The 15,119-nt window shown below is 37.3% G+C and overlaps 1 protein-coding gene across 3 annotated transcripts; it reads left to right on the top strand.

Moving 5' to 3' along the window:
• Positions 1–12,389: 12,389 nt before the first annotated feature.
• Positions 12,390–14,826, top strand: LOC131156578 (cytokinin riboside 5'-monophosphate phosphoribohydrolase LOG5-like). 3 transcript variants are annotated; one of them, XM_058110384.1, is made up of 7 exons: positions 12,390–12,573; positions 12,684–12,781; positions 12,936–12,966; positions 13,186–13,285; positions 13,386–13,456; positions 13,584–13,727; positions 13,967–14,826. In XM_058110384.1, exons 1-7 carry the CDS (start codon positions 12,460–12,462, stop codon positions 14,108–14,110), a joined length of 702 nt encoding a protein of 233 aa, XP_057966367.1. In that variant the 5' UTR covers positions 12,390–12,459; the 3' UTR covers positions 14,111–14,826. The 3 variants fall into 3 exon arrangements, with proteins under 3 accessions (XP_057966367.1, XP_057966365.1, XP_057966366.1); XM_058110382.1 differs by having other exon boundaries at positions 12,390–12,600; XM_058110383.1 differs by having other exon boundaries at positions 12,405–12,582.
• The last annotated feature ends 293 nt before the right edge of the window (positions 14,827–15,119 follow it).

Raw genomic sequence — 15,119 nt, 5'->3', positions numbered from 1 at the left:
TGCCATCGTACGGGCTGTGCTATGATATGATTTGCCGGCGTATGGGCCGAGTTATGGTAAAATGTGTAATACCGACATACGGGCTGATAATTTTCATGATATACATATATATGCAAAATGATATGATTGATTTGATAATTAATGATATGAAATATTCATGTATCACAGTTTCAATATATGTTATATGATATCAGAACCTGGTTGGTTTGGTCTAGGCTAGCACTTGCACGATACCGTTGCTATGTGTCCATGGTCTTCGTGATCATGATATTTGTGCTAACACCGCTATACGGAGTGATGTGAGATTGGATGGTCGATGTAGTTTATAAGAAGTGTGTGAGCACCCCTGGTATACGAACCAGGACTAGCAGACCCATCAAACTTACAGACTGTACTTTTGACTTGGCAGTGGTCGGCCAACTATTGTCAGGTCCCGCCTTCGGGCCACACAACCCAATCATGTGGGGCTAATACATGACAACAACTAGCTAACCTACCAGGAATGTTTTTATATTATTATTATATGAGATGAAATATGTTTATGAAAATGCAGTATGTTATGTCATGTTTTGATGATATATATATATGTTTTCTCATAGCTGACATAATAGTTTACTGAATATGTTTTGTATGGTATATGTATAACACGGAATACTCATGTTGCCACACACTAGTATTAGTTTATTTCCCTTACTAAGAGGTGTCTCACCCCAAATTTCATAAATATTTCATGAGCCCCTGATAGGAGAGCGGGTAAAGCCCCGCTGATCTAGTACGGTAGATTTGCCCTTCCAGAAGGGTAAGTTTTTTGATAGGGTCGAATGTATTTTGTGGAAATGACCCTAAGACATATTTTTGGGTTGAGTGTTGTATATATATATATATACAGTGATTGTAGTAACTCTGGTATTGTGATGAATGGTATAATGAGATGTATATGATTATATGTTTTATACTGCTTAGACTTCTACTATGTGTTCTGATGTATCCCTGGTACCCACAGGTTCAGGTGGATTATGATCTACAGAGTTGAGTTTTGTGATTTTGTAATATGAAAAAAAAAATGTGTGGAAATTAAGCAGGTCGTCACACTCTTCCATTGATAATTCATTTGAAAAATAATCTTGAGTGAGAGTATCCTACGTCATCCTACATAGCTCACAATTGCTATAACTCTCATTGTTGTGATTGTGTGATTATTTTTCGATTGAGAGTTTATCTCAAAGTTTTTTCCCCCGATCTAATCAATAAATCCATTGTGTGGGAAAAAATTGGTAGCTTGTGAGTCTTAGCATTTGTATTGCAAGACTCCTAAGCTTGTATTGTGATTTGTGAAGCAAAATATTTTTACAAGCTTATACTTAAATATCTTTTATGCATAATATTTTCGAAAATCATTTTTGAGATATTTGATCATTATATTAAAAATCTTTGAAACCCTACTTGTGATTGATACATACTTATATATATTGTTTCAAAGATAGTTTGATAATACATTCTTACAGTAGATTGCTCATTGACATTAGATTAAATGTTATTGCACATATCTGCATTGAGCTTCTAGTTCTTTCATTGGACGTGCGTTGATTATTGGTTGTGCTTATTGGTGCATAATCTACTTGTATTAGAAGCAACTTTATTTGTACACCAAATTTCAATTGTATATTGTATTCCAGGCGTGGTCTGAGGGCGCGTTGATCTAGCTCGTAAGGATCAGTAGGGCCTTCTCCACCCCGTAAGGAGAATTTGTAAAGGTTGAGGTTAACTTTGTGTTAATTTGACCTGGTTGTATTAGATGCCGCTCCACCCGTTAAGTGAGCCTTAATGGAATCCTCTTGCTTGTGAGCATGAGGTAGAGACGTAGGTAGTATTGGTCGAATCCTGATAACATATCGTGTGTATACTTTATATTTCCGCAATTTATTTTTCGCACTTTCATTTTCAGCACATATATGTTGTATGCCTAATTCAATATATGTTGTACGTGTGTTGATTGGGTTTATGATTATATTGACAGACCCTAAGTTGTGGTTATACTGTTGCTGAAATTTAGTTGAACCTTGGGAGAAATTTTGTAATACTCAATTCACCCCCCTCTTGGGAATACACTAATTCCAACAGTTTTATACAGAAATGAGATATGTAATATATACAGATATGTTTTATACAAAAATGATGATATGTGATATACATATATATGTTTTATACAGAAATGAGATATGTGATATATATACAGATATGTTTTATACAAAAATGAGATATGTGATATATACAGATATGTTTTATACAGAAATGAGATATGTGATAAACACAAATATGTTTTATACATAAATGATGTGTGACATATATAGATAGGTTTTATATAGAAAATATGATATGTGATATATACATAGGCCAAGTATACTGATAGGATGAAATGAGATATATGCAGACGTGATGAGATATATAAAGATATGATGAATTATGAATATAGAAATGTAGAAATGAGAACCTTAATGGATAAGTGATTTATAGAAAGCACGGTACCGTTGCTAGTGATTGACTTAGTGCAACCACACCTCTTAGATAGATTGTGGCAGTGACAGTCGATTGGGCCTGTGGAGTGTGTGGACCGCCCCTAGAGTTCGAACCAAGCTGTGGTTGGCCAATCATACTACTGACGCGTTCAGTTTTGTTCTAACCTGATCGGCCAGCCACAGTTAACTCCCACCTTCGAGCCGCACAACCCATTCATGTGGGGTGATTACATGATGATGATGTATTAATATCCTTAGGATGGTTCCTCATTACAGATGCGATGAATTTATGCTAACCGATATGATGAATAGTCATGAGTTACAGACGAGTTGTGTTACATACATGTGGATACTCATGAGCTAGAGCATGTTTATTAGAAATGAAAGCCTTTGAAAATATATTAACGTATACGTATATATATATATATATATATATATATATATATGGTTATGGGTACATATTTACATGTTTTCCCCAGTTGAAATAATTATTTAATTGGATGTATTTTACTACACCAAACTCTTGTTGCCACACACTATCAATAATTTATTCCGTCTTACTGAGAGGTGTGTCACCCTAAATAAATATTTAAACGTTTCAGGTCCACAAGGGGACCAAGCCTAGAGCTCTAAGGCAGGACTAGATAGTTGTTCGTACAGAGTAAGTATTGGGGGGAATTGATATGTGTATAGTGATATTTTAAGACATCTGGTATTGTATTAGAATCTGATTATGGAGAGTTATTTAGGTATTGTGATGATGTTAGCACTCTGGTATTGTATCTAGGATTGTGTGTATATGTATGTTTCTATTGCTTGGTTTGATGTAAGACATGTATAATTCACATGTTATCCCCACTTCAGGTCGGGTCATGTTGATGGTATGGTATCATGAGTATTTTATTATTGTTATATAGATATATAAAAAAAATAAAAATCGGGGCGTCACAGTTTGGTATCAGAGCATAGGTTGCTAGGTTTTGTATATTTCAGTGGAATACAATACTAGAGTATAGGAATGGATCTTGAAGAGGGTAGGGGATGGGTTGATTGGGATTTTAATCAATAATTGTTGGAGGTTAAGATTAGAATTTAGGGTTTTGTCTCGTAGCCTGGAGGCAGGAAATTCCGTGGTGGTTTCTGTGATTTTCCTGGGATGACGATTTCAGGAGAACCATGGTAAACTATCATCGGTTTTTGTTTCTAAGTGGTAATAGTGAACCTTAAATTGGGGGATAAGGATTTTAAATTGATTGGTGGTATAAAGATATTTTATGGTTTTAGTTAGATAAATGCACTAGTCGAGTTATGATAGGATTCTAAGATTATGTTGTACTATTTTTAGGATGGACCCTGGGAATGACAATACGAATGCTGGTAGTGGTGGTGACGGTGCAGGGCCTTCCTGCATGGGCGGCAATGACTCTGATGTGGTATTACGCAGCATCGCCTAGCAAGTGATGGTAGAGATAGCAAGGAATTTAGAGGAACAGGGCTACATGATCGAGTAGTTTACTCGAATGAATTCCCCCATCGTTTTGAGGAGGAGCCGACCCGTTCGGGCAAAGAACTAGGTCCAAGAGATTGAGGAGCCATTGTCAATTCTCCCATGCACCGAGGAGCAAAAAGTATCATTTGCTACTTTTAAGATGACAGGGGAGGCTAAACGTTGGTGGAGGTCCGTGAGATTGTTGGAGGAGCAGAGACCGGTGCCTATAGTTTTGACTTGAAGCCACTTCAGGGAGATATTTTTTTAACGGTATTTTCCTGCCACTGCCAGAAATGCTAAAGAGATAGAATTTCTGAATTTGACCTAGGGGTACCTGACGGTTCAGCAGTATACTACTAGATTTGTAGAGTTGTCCAGTTTTGCTCCATATATGGTACCGGACAGGGAGAAGAATGCGAGGAGATTCGAGAGTAGCTTGAGGTAGGGTATTTATGAAAAGGTGGTGGCATTCTAGGTCCAAACCTTTTCAGAGATAGTAGATAAAGCTACAGTGATAGAGACTAGTCTACAGAGAGATGATGGGGAGTAGAGTTAGAGGAAGAGGCCCATGCCTCTTGAGTTTCAAGCAGGTACTAGTTAGGGACCTTGGAGGAGACATGGTGGTAGTGGAGGTCAGAGATAGGTGATGTGATATTGAGCTGTTCAGGGCAGACCATTGCACCCTCCCTGTCATAGGTGCTACAAGAGACACCCAGTAGAAGAGGTAACCTGTTATCGATGCAGTCGACTCGGCCACATGGCACGAGATTGTCATGCGCACCTGGGCAATGCTCCTGCTCCTAGACTATACTGAGGAGACAACCAAGCACCCCGAGGCAGTTAGTAGAGGAATACCGCATCGACGTAGGTCTATGCTCTAACACCGGGAGACGTAGAGGCGGCAGGCAACGTGGTGACAAGTATTATTTCTATGTTTTCAAATAAAACTGTTGTTTTGTTTAACTCAGGTGCCACCTGGTCTTTTATATCTTTAGGATACATCAAGTTATATGGGATAGAAACTCAAATGCTGGACACCGAATAATCAGTAGCCACACCGAAAAGATCAGTGGTGATATGTAGAAGGGTGCTCAGAGACTGTCTAGTGGATTTTCATGGAAAAATGCTACTAGTCAATCTAGTGGTATTTGACATGCATGGGTTTGATCTGATTTTGGGAATGGACTGGCTAGCCGCCAACTATGCTAGCATTGATTGTCATAAGAAAGAGGTAGTATTCAGACCACCAGGAGAGCAAGAGTACAGGTTTGTGGGGTCATGTGTGTGTTTCCCACCGCAGATGTTATCAGGCGATGAGGCTGCTTTTGGAGGGATTCCAGGGGTAAATAGATTGTGTGAAGGAAGCTCTTGAGGGAGGGTTAAAGTGTGATGATATACCAGTGGTGAGAGAATTCCCTGATGTCTTTCCAGGAGGTTTACCTAGGTTGCCTCCCGACTGAGAGATTGAATTTGCCATTGATTTACTTCCAAGGATGGCACCAATATCTAAACCTCCCTATATAATGACTCCAGCAGAGTTGAGAGAATTAAAAGAAAAGTTGCAGGAATTGTTGGATAAAGGGTTTATCAGATCTAGTGTATCACCCTGGGGAGCGCTTGTTCTTTTTGTAAAGAAGAAAAATGGGACAATGAGGATGTGTATCAACTATAGAGAGATAAATAAAGTGACAGTTAAAAATAAGTATCCTCTTCCTCATATTGATGATTTATTCGATCAACTCCAGGGAACACGGGTTTACTCAAAGATTGATCTTCGATCTGGGTACCATCAAGTGAAGGTCAAGGCAGAGGATGTTTCAAAGACAACTTTCTGAACTCGGTATGACCATTATGAGTTTTTAGTCATGCCAATCGAACTGACAAATGCTCCGATGACATTTATGGATCAAATGAACAGAGTTTTCCATGAATACCTGGACTAGTTTGTAGTGGTCTTCGTTGATGATATTCTGGTCTATTCAAAGAGCCCCAAGGAGCATGAGACACATTTGAGGATAGTTCTTTAGATACTGAGAGACACCAAATTCAAGAAGTGTGAATTTAGGTTGGAACGAGTTAATTTTCTCAGGCATGTGATATCCAAGGATGATATCTCTGTAGATCCAAGCAAGATAGAGACAGTAGTGGACTGGGCAAGACTGAGGAATGTTCAAGAGATCAGAAGTTTCCTAGGTCTGACAGGATACTATTGGTGGTTTGTGGAAGGATTTTCTCGATTATCGGGTCTTCTGACATGGTTGACGAGAAAAAAATGTGAAGTTCGAGTGGACTGATGATTGTGAGCAGAGCTTCCAGGAATTGAAGTAGCGACTTGTCACTGCACCAGTTTTGTCTATTCCCTCAGGAGATAGTGGATTTGTGATATACAGTGACGCGTCTCAAAAGGGACTCAGGTGTGTCTTGATGCAGCAAGGGAAGGTCATTGCATAAGCTTCTCAAAAACTTAAAGAATATGAGAAGAACTACCTGACACATGATTTGGAGTTGCTTGCATTAGTGTATGCAATGAAAATTTGGAGGCATTATTTATACGGCGGGAAATGTGAGATCTTTACGGACCATAAGAGTTTGAAATATTTTTTCACGCAAAAGGAGTTAAATATGAGGCAGAGGAGATGGCTAGAATTGATAAAGGATTACGACTGCACCATCAGTTACCACCTAGAAAAGGCTAATATAGTAGCTAATGCCTTGAGTCAGAAATCAGGGAGTGCCTCAATATTAGCAATGGTGGTGCAGCATCATATCAGAATGAATTTGGAAAAACTTGGGGTGGAGCTTATAGAAGGTAATCACCAAGCAATTATTGCCAATCAAATACTTCATTCGATTATACTAAAGAAAATTAAGACTACATAGATGCAGGATGCAAAATTAGTAAGAATCAGGGAAAAAGTGCAGAGTGGACAGGGAGTAGATTTTAATATTTCAAATGATGGGGCTTTAAGGTTTCATACTAGGTTATGTGTACCTGATGATAATGAAATTAAAAAGACTATTTTGCAAGAGGCGCACCGTTCTCTATATACAATACATCCAAGAAACACAAAAATGTACAGAGATCTGTGGGAATCCTTTTGGTGGAGTAATATGAAAAAAGAAATAGCTCAATGTATAGAGTAGTGTTTGATATGCCAGTAGGTAAAAGCTGAGCATCAGAGATCAGTGGGATAGTTGCAACCACTCCACATTCCTAAGTGGAAGTGGGAGCATATTTCTATAGACTTTGTCACAGGATTACCGCTGACACTTTATGGACAGGACACTATCTGGGTAGTCGTTGACCGATTAATGAAGACTGCCCTTTTTCTTCCCATTAGAGTTAGCTACTCCATGAGTAGGTTGGCAGAGTTGTATATACAGAAGATAGTCAGACTGCATGGTGTGCCAGTGCCCCATAGTTCACATCTCAATTCTCGAAAAATTTACAAAGACCCTTAGGTTCCAAACTAACTTTCAGTACAACATTTCATCCTCAGATCGATTGACAGACAGAGAGCACCATACAGATATTGGAGGATATGTTTTGGGCCTATGTATTTGATTTTGGTGGTAGTTGGATCCAGTATATGCCACTGGTCGAATTTGCTTATAACAACTACCAGGCCATTATTAGGATGACACTGTATGAGGCATTGTATGGTCGGAGGTGTTGATCTCTGCTATATTGGGATGAAATTGGTGAAAGGAAGATTTTGGGGTCAGAGATCGTACAACGGGCTTAAAAAAATCAAGCTTATCCGGGAAAGAATTAAAGCAACTTAGAGTTGACAGAAGAGCTATGTAGACACCTGCCGACGAGTGCTAGAATTTCGAGTAGAAGATAATGTGTTTTTGAAAATTGCACCAATGATAGGAATAATGAGATTTGGGAAGAAGGGTAAGCTTAACCCTAGGTACATTGGGCCGTTTGAGATGCTAGAAAGAATCGGTCCAATTGCCTACAGGTTAGCGTTACCCCGAGCGTTATCCAGAATTCATGACGTATTTCATGTGTCTATGTTGAAGAAATATGTCCCAGATCCATCACATATAATAAGTTATGAGACACTGGAACTTGAGGATACTCTATCGTATGATGAAGTGCCAGTCCAGATTCTAAATTATAAAGAACAGGAACTAAGTACCAAGAAAATCCCACTAGTAAAAGTACTCTGGCATAATCATGCAGTCGAGGAGGCTTTGTGGGAACTAGAAAAGGAGATGTTCCAGAGATATCTAGACTTGTTCAGTGAAATCTGGAGTTAGACAGGTAAAAGAAAATGACTATTTTTTACTATTGACTAGTACAATGTAGAGTGATTGGTTATAAGTTAGTATTTTTGGTTTTAGGTTATAAATGGTTTTGGGAAAGTTTTCTTTTATTTATGTGATTGATTGTAATCTCCCAAGACCCTTTATTATAACCACAGTATTCCTCCGCCATAAGTGAGTGAGGGTAATTAATAAAATTTCAGTGTTTTTCCTTAGGGTTGGTACAAGTGATAGATAGCAAATTTTGAAGACAAAATTTTTGTAAGGATGGGAGGATGTAGAGACCATAAAATAATAATAATAATAATAATAATAATAATAATAATAATAATAATAATAATAATGATGGTTTGGTGGGAGTGCAGAAAAACCGTCAACGGTTTTGTGTTACTGTGGCCAGGTAAGGGTAAAACGGTGAAAAATGGTTTGGTTAAAGACCAAACGGTCGACGGTTTCATAGACCCCAAGAAAAACCATAGTTGGTTTTGCTCAGGGATAGTGACCTATATATAGGTCTTAGCTCATTTTGTTTGAAAAAATTAAAACCCTCTTCACTCTCTCTCTCTCTCTCTAGGTTGTGGCCAACACTCTCGCTCTCATCATTTTCTTACTCAAACCTCCCCCAAATTGATTATTACACGCCATTTTTAAGGCCTAACTGCGATTCTATGCAATTTAATCGGAGCAAATTTATGTTTTGGGGTTCCTGGGCACCACTGTAAAGTTAAGGTAAAAAAAATGGATTGTGTTAATTGTTTTAGAATTTAACCAGTTAATGGGAGTGTGTAAGCCTAGGAATGTTAGGATGGTAATTATTCTGGGATTTAGTTGATTAAACTAAAAATATGATTTCAGGGTTTTGAGTTTCGATCGCCGCAGGCATCTGTTTAAGATCATTGCGGGCACTTTCTCAGTAAGCAGGTAAGGGGAATAAATTATGACATATATTTTTGGGAATTAACTGGTTGGCTTAAAGTACGTGAAAATGAAAATATTTTTTGTGATTTTGGAATATTATGATATGGATATTTTCCGTGAGATTATTATATTATGAATTATCATTCAAAAGTTGTGTGGCATGAGAAATGAGGTATGTGATATATACATATATGTTTTATATAGAAATGAGATATGTGATATATACATATATGTTTTATACAGAAATAAGATACGCGATATATACAGAAATGAGATATGTGATATATACAGATATGTTTTGTACAGAAATGATGATATGTGATATACACAGATATGTTTTATATAGAAATGAGATACGTGATATATACAGATATGTTTTATACAGAAATGAGATATGTGATATACACATATTTGTTTTATACAGAAATGATGATATGTGGCATGGCATATACATATAGGTTTTATACATAAAAGATGATATGTGATATACACAGACGCGAATTACACTAACATGATGACATGAGATATATGCAAATGCGATGAGATATATATAGATATGATGAATTATGAATACAGAAATGTGGAAATAAGAACCTTGATGGATATGTGATTTATAGAAAGCACAGTACCATTGCTAGTGATTGAGTTAGTGCAACCACACGTCTCATATAAAGTGTGGCAGTGACAGTCGATTGGGCCTGCGGAGTGTGTGGACAGCCCCTGAAGTCCAGACTAGGCTGTGGTAGGTTAATCGTACTACAGAAGCGTTCAGTTTTGATTTAACTTGGTCGGCTAGCCATGGTTAGGTCTCGCCTTCAGGCCGCACAACCCCAGTCATGTGGGGTGATTACATGACGATGATGTATGAATATCCTCAGGATGGTTCCTCATTATAGATGCGATGAATTTATGCTAACCGATATGATGAACAGTCATGAGTTATAGACGAGTTGTGTTACATACATATGGATACTCATGAGTTAGAGCATGTTTATGAGAAATGAAAGCCTTTGAAAATATATTAACATATACGTATATATACATATATATGGTTATGGGTACATATTTACATGTTTTTCCTAGTTGAAATAATTATTTAACTGGATGTGTTTTACTACACCAAACTCTTGTTGTCACATACTGTCAATAATTTATTTCGTCTTACTGAGAGGTGTCTCACCCCAAATAAATATTTAAACATTTTAGGTCCACGAGGGGACCGATCCTAAAGTTCCAGGGCAAGACTAGTTAGCTGTTCGTACAAAGTAAGTACTGGCGGGAATTGATGTGTATATTGATATTTGGAGACATCTGGTATTGTATTAGAATATGGTTCTGGAGAGTTATTTAGGTATTATGATGATGTTAGCACTCTGGTTTTGTATCTAGGATTGTGCGTATATGTATGTTTCCACTGCTTGGTTTGACGTAAGACATGTACAGTTCACTTGTTGTCCCCACTTCGGGTTGGGTCATGTTGATGGTATGATATCATGGTATTTGATTATTGTTATATAGATATATAAAAAAGAAATCAGGGCATCACCGTTTGGTATCAGAGCATAGGTTGTTAGATTCTGCAGACTTCAGCGGAATACAATACCAGAGTATAGGAATTAATCTTGAAGAGGCTAAGAGATGGGTTGATTGGGATTTTAATCAGTCATTGTTGGAGGTTAAGATTAGAATTTAGGATTTCGACTCACAACCTGGAGGCAGGAAATTCCATGGTGATTTTTGTGATTTTTTTGGGATGACGATTTCAGGAAAATCATGATAAACTATCGTCGGTTTTTATTTATAAGTGGTAAGACTGAACCTTAAATTTGGAAATAAAGATGTTAAATTGATTGGTGGTATAAAGATATTTTATGGTTTTAGCTAGATATATGCACTAGTCGTGTTATGATAGAATTCTAAGATTATGTTGTGTTATTTTCAAGATAAACCCTGAGAATGACAATACGAATGCTGGTGGTGGTGACGGTGTAGAGCCTTCTAGTATGGGCGGCAGTGACTCTGATGCGGTATTACGTAGCGTCGCCCATCAAGTGATGGTAGAGATAGCGAGGAATTCAAGGGAACATGGTTGCACGATCAACAATACCTCTACGTAAATTCTATATTATTCATGCATACACAAAGAAAAAATTTTAGTTTGATGTCTACATTTTATTCTTTTAATATTTAAAAAATTTTGATAAACGACAACATATAAAAATATTACATTTTTAACATTATTTTTACTCGCTTTATTACTATATTGTTAATTGTAGAAATAAATATAATTACCATATACATTAAGAAAAATGTTTAATGTCATGGATTCACATGGTGGAAACTCATTGGATACAACAGTGTGAGTGCGTGGAGCCACACTGCTATACCTAGTGAACCTCATGTGAGCTCGTATTATCACGGGACTACATTACATAGGATTACTCAATAAATTATATACAGTGAACCTTATGACGTTCGTTCATGCTATCGCGAACCTATATTACCTAGCATGACTCATAATTAGTTAAATATTGAAGGCACGAGTCTATATCTAACGAACTCTCATCGATTGATTCGATCATAATACATAACATGCTTTATAAATTAAATGTTTAATAAAATTTATGAAACTGTTAAAATCTTAATAGATATTCGTAAAATTTTCAAAAACTAAAATAAGCAAATTTGACAAAATCTTGAAATGTTATGAGAAAATTTGTATTTTGTTAAATTTGTAAGGAATAAACACTAAAAATAAAGGATTTTTTTTTTATAGGGATATATGTAGATGTTATAAAAATAATATTAATTAAATAATAGGATGAGAATTCTTTAGATTAAAATATTATTAATCAAATTGTTAATCCTGATTTGATGCAGACGTTCTGCACGTGCGTGACCCATCGCTTTTTGTTGGCTGGCGGTAGCGGTAGGGTCTCTACAGCCTAGGTAATACTACCCTGGACGTAGGGTAGGGTGGCTTTGGGGATTGGGGCAAGCTAGGCCAATATCATAATTCATCAGGATAATGCTGGCATTACGGGTCCTTCGCCATTTAGGCATCACAAAAGGACACGTGTAAGAACAGGGATACATAGCACCATTCCCCATGCACCTCTTCGCTTTCTGTATTCCATTTATTTTATTTATAATTATAATATATATATATATATATATATATATATATATATATTATAGTTGCTGTTCTATTTTACCTTCTCCACAGAAGAAGAAGCAGGTAACAATCGCAATTTACAAAAGATGGACGAGAGAGTTGTAAATTCGAGATTCAAGAGTGTGGGTGTGTTCTGCGGGAGCAGCACCGGCAAGCGGAACAGCTACAGAGACGCCGCCATTGATTTGGGTCAAGAACTGGTGCCCCCTGTATTTCTGCATAATAATGCAATGACCCAACTTTTTGTTCTTTTATTTCATTATGCCCTCGTTTAGCCATCTTTTACAGAGTGCGTGTTCTGTCTGTGAAGGTGTCGAGGAGGTTGGACCTCGTTTACGGAGGTGGGAGTATTGGGCTGATGGGTTTGGTTTCCCAAGCTGTTCATCGCGGTGGATGCCATGTTCTTGGGTACATTACTTCCATTTCAGTAAAAATTACAAACCCATGTTTGATTTAATCCATTATTATTATTATTATTAATTTTTGTTTTCTTGGTTGTTGTCATATTATATTAATTCCCATTTGGGGTTTTAAAAAAATTTTATTTGGTTTGTCGCTACAGGATCATCCCAAGAACTCTGATGTGCAAAGAGGTTGAGTATATATAAATATATATATATATATATATATATATTTTATACACACACACTTTTCAATTCATACTCTCGCATCTATTGCTGCTGCTTTGAGTTTCTTAGCTTTAATTTTTCTGATTTTTGATTTCGGATTTGGGGTTTGGTACATAGCGCATGTTTTTAAACATTTGGTGCATTGAAAGATGATGATATATGTGTTGGTTTGTGGAGGCACAGCTAACTGGAGAAACGGTTGGGGAGGTAAGGCCAGTGGCCGACATGCACCAAAGGAAAGCTGAGATGGCCCGCCATTCTGATTGTTTTATTGCCTTACCAGGTCCCATTCTCTCTCTCTCTCTCTCTCTCTCTCTCTCTCTCTCTCTAAATCTTATGTGCACAAGCTTCATCTCTCTCTCCCTCTCTCTCTCTGTATTCAGGCGGGTATGGAACTCTGGAAGAGTTGCTGGAGGTAATCACCTGGGCTCAGCTGGGTATTCATGACAAGCCTGTAAGTGAGCTCTAAAACCCCAAAAACCCCAAACGGTATTTAGCTTTTTTGTGTTTTTATTAGTTCTGTGATTGTCATTTATTGGGTTATTAGGGTTTTGGTCAAACTTCTTTGATGAAATTTGCAGGTGGGTTTGCTGAATGTGGATGGGTATTACAACTACTTTCTCACATTCATAGACAAAGCAGTGGACGACGGCTTCATCAGGCCATCCCAAAGGAGCATCATCGTCTCTGCCCCCAGCGCCAAAGAACTTGTGCAGAAACTTGAGGTGGGTCTAGTGGTTTAATTGAATATACAGGTTCTAATGATTATTTGCAATCTCTAGAAGAAATAGACAAAAGAGAAAAAACAGATTCCCTCTCAGAACAAATGTTCTGCTCTATATATCTGGCATCTGGGTGTTTTCTTTTCTTATGTTCTTGTTTTAGTGTGTGTTTTTTTGCGTTTTGGTTTGTAATGGTGATGATGGTGGTGGTGGTGGTGAGTACTGGTTTGTATTGATCTTAGGAGTACGTGCCTGTGCATGATGGAGCCATTGCTAGGGCGAGGTGGGAGGTGGAACAGCCATCACCACAGCTGCAGCAGCAGCAGCAACAGCAGCAGCAGGGGTTTAATGCTGCCACAACTTTGCAGACTGAGATAGCTTTATAAGGAGAAGAGACAAAGAAATGAACAATCATTTTAGAAAAAGTGAAAAAAAGAAAAGAAAAGTTGAATCAAAAGGAATGGGTTTTTGGGTCTCCTTGTTTTCAATCATTCCTCTCTGTTTTTTGGTCTCTGATCAAATAGGCACAAGTAAATCTGTTAAAGGGACAATTGGGCAAATGCTCTGTTTTTTCTTGTAGGGGGAGGATTAAGCAGTTATGCTTTAGGTTTAGGTTTAGGGTTAATTTGTGCAGCAGCCGGCCTTTTTTTTTTTTCAGTGGTCTGACTAATATATATATATATATATATATATATATATATGTATAGTGGATGAGAGACTATGTATTTATGCATATGTATGTATGAAAGAATGGGGAGACTGAAGAAGGGAAGAAGCTAAAACCAAAAGCCGCAGCTTTGCTGTGTGTTTGTCTCCACAGCTGATGATGAATGAGAATATAGGCATGGAGATGGATGCATGCCTTTATTGACAGTGGCCGACTATGGTGAAATGAGTTCTCTTTTTCTGTGTAATCATCTGCTGTTTTGGGTTTTTTGGGGGTTTAAGGTACTGTTTGGGGAGTGGGGGGTAAATGATGGTTTTATGGGGGCTGCATCATTTTGGCTTTTTTCCAACTGGGTGTTTGGCTCTGGCCCTGCTCTGTTCTGACCACCGTCATCACACCCAATTTCAATTAATTAATTCCACATTTCATTTGCAATTGCAGGGACATGGTTTTTTAAGTTGTATGTAGCAGTAGTTGTACTAATTTTTCAGTGTTTAGGCTGTATAATGCCGTACTGCACTGCAGAGAGAGAGAGGGAGGTTAATTAGTGAAGAATGAAATTAAAAGTTGAATGAAGAATATGTAAAATTAAGATAATATAATCTATTTTAATCTATTCTATTCTATGCTAATTTTACTTTATAAATATTTATGAGATGATAGCTGAAATAATTATTTAGGCAGCTTAAGTTTGACTTAAAGATTGATACTTTTTTATGTAAAATTTT

Source organism: Malania oleifera, chromosome 5 (genome assembly GCF_029873635.1).
Source record: "Malania oleifera isolate guangnan ecotype guangnan chromosome 5, ASM2987363v1, whole genome shotgun sequence".
In the NCBI taxonomy this organism is placed as follows: Eukaryota; Viridiplantae; Streptophyta; class Magnoliopsida; order Santalales; family Ximeniaceae; genus Malania; species Malania oleifera.
Note: the sequence above shows the minus strand (reverse complement) of the source record. Positions and strands in the feature narration are given on the sequence as shown.

Excerpts from the sequence above, each read along its gene's own strand:
- LOC131156578 (XM_058110382.1), top strand. The coding sequence starts at position 12,460 with ATGGACGAGAGAGTTGTAAATTCGAGATTCAAGAGTGTGGGTGTGTTC. Across the intron at positions 13,286-13,385 it reads TTGTTTTATTGCCTTACCAG|GCGGGTATGGAACTCTGGAA; the intron begins GTCCCATTCTCT and ends CTCTGTATTCAG. Across the intron at positions 13,728-13,966 it reads AACTTGTGCAGAAACTTGAG|GAGTACGTGCCTGTGCATGA; the intron begins GTGGGTCTAGTG and ends TATTGATCTTAG.